Genomic DNA, 851 nt, shown 5'->3' on the forward strand with positions numbered 1-851 from the left:
GCCAAAGACGTTCAAGAGGGGTTAGTTCAGTCAGTCAGTTCAGCACAGTGGAACTCTTTCGTCTCTGGACGACGGAGCTCGTCGTGGCCGTCGACGTCATCGCGATGTCTCCAGGCACTGTGCTTTGCCTCATCGCCGTCGCTGCGCTTCCTGGCCTCTGGGCCAATCAGGGACGCGGCAGTCCTAGACCCTTCGGAACTGAGAAACCTACCAGGGTGGAAGAATTCAATCGGACTGGGGTCCTACATCCGGAATATCAGATACCAGCGACTCTGCAACCCGGAAACGTGTCTCAGTGAGCCTTCATCTTGATTCGTATTATCACATGTAATGCCTACCTTGAGAATTGGTCGCTCGTTGTGCACTGAGATTAGCGAGATAGCTCGTCTTCTAGAATCGTGACGTCAGAGAAAAATTTTTTTGTGCTAAAAAAATTTAATCATTTTTTGAAAAACTATATTTTTATGATTAAACAAAACATTTTGGTACAAATGAAAATTCGAAATTACACATGACCGATGGACGTATTTACTTTGTTTCGAATATCCGGTTCGCCGTTGACTTTGACTTTTATTGTCACTATCGGCCTTCCTTGTTAAGCCGGTTAGCCACTAGGCGCAATGGCACTTTTGAGCTTGCAAAAAGATTTAAAAAAAGGAATGACAAACAGAGAAGAAAGAACGACATGCGCGAGCCGCTAAACCGTTTGATGTGACATGAATTTCACTCGAGAACTTCTGTCCGTCGTGGCTTTACCGAGTTTAGATTGGCAACCGTGCTCGTTCGCACACTCGGAGACGCTTGCGAATATTGGCATTGTTTTTACTAACTATTTTAACCCCCCCCCCCCC

The 851-nt window shown here is 46.1% G+C and overlaps 1 protein-coding gene across 1 annotated transcript in view; it reads left to right on the forward strand.

Annotated features, from left to right (window-relative positions):
- The window catches only part of LOC107268056 (protein NDNF), a 6,171-nt gene continuing 5,320 nt past the window's right edge, over positions 1 to 851 (forward strand). The window contains exon 1 of the mRNA XM_015740422.2: positions 1 to 295. Coding sequence (XP_015595908.1) covers positions 105 to 295 — 191 coding nt within the window. The 5' untranslated portion in view covers positions 1 to 104. The remainder of the gene's footprint in view (positions 296 to 851) is intronic.

Source organism: Cephus cinctus, unplaced genomic scaffold (genome assembly GCF_000341935.2).
Source record: "Cephus cinctus unplaced genomic scaffold, Ccin1 Ccin1_scaffold0462, whole genome shotgun sequence".
Taxonomy (NCBI): domain Eukaryota; kingdom Metazoa; phylum Arthropoda; class Insecta; order Hymenoptera; family Cephidae; genus Cephus; species Cephus cinctus.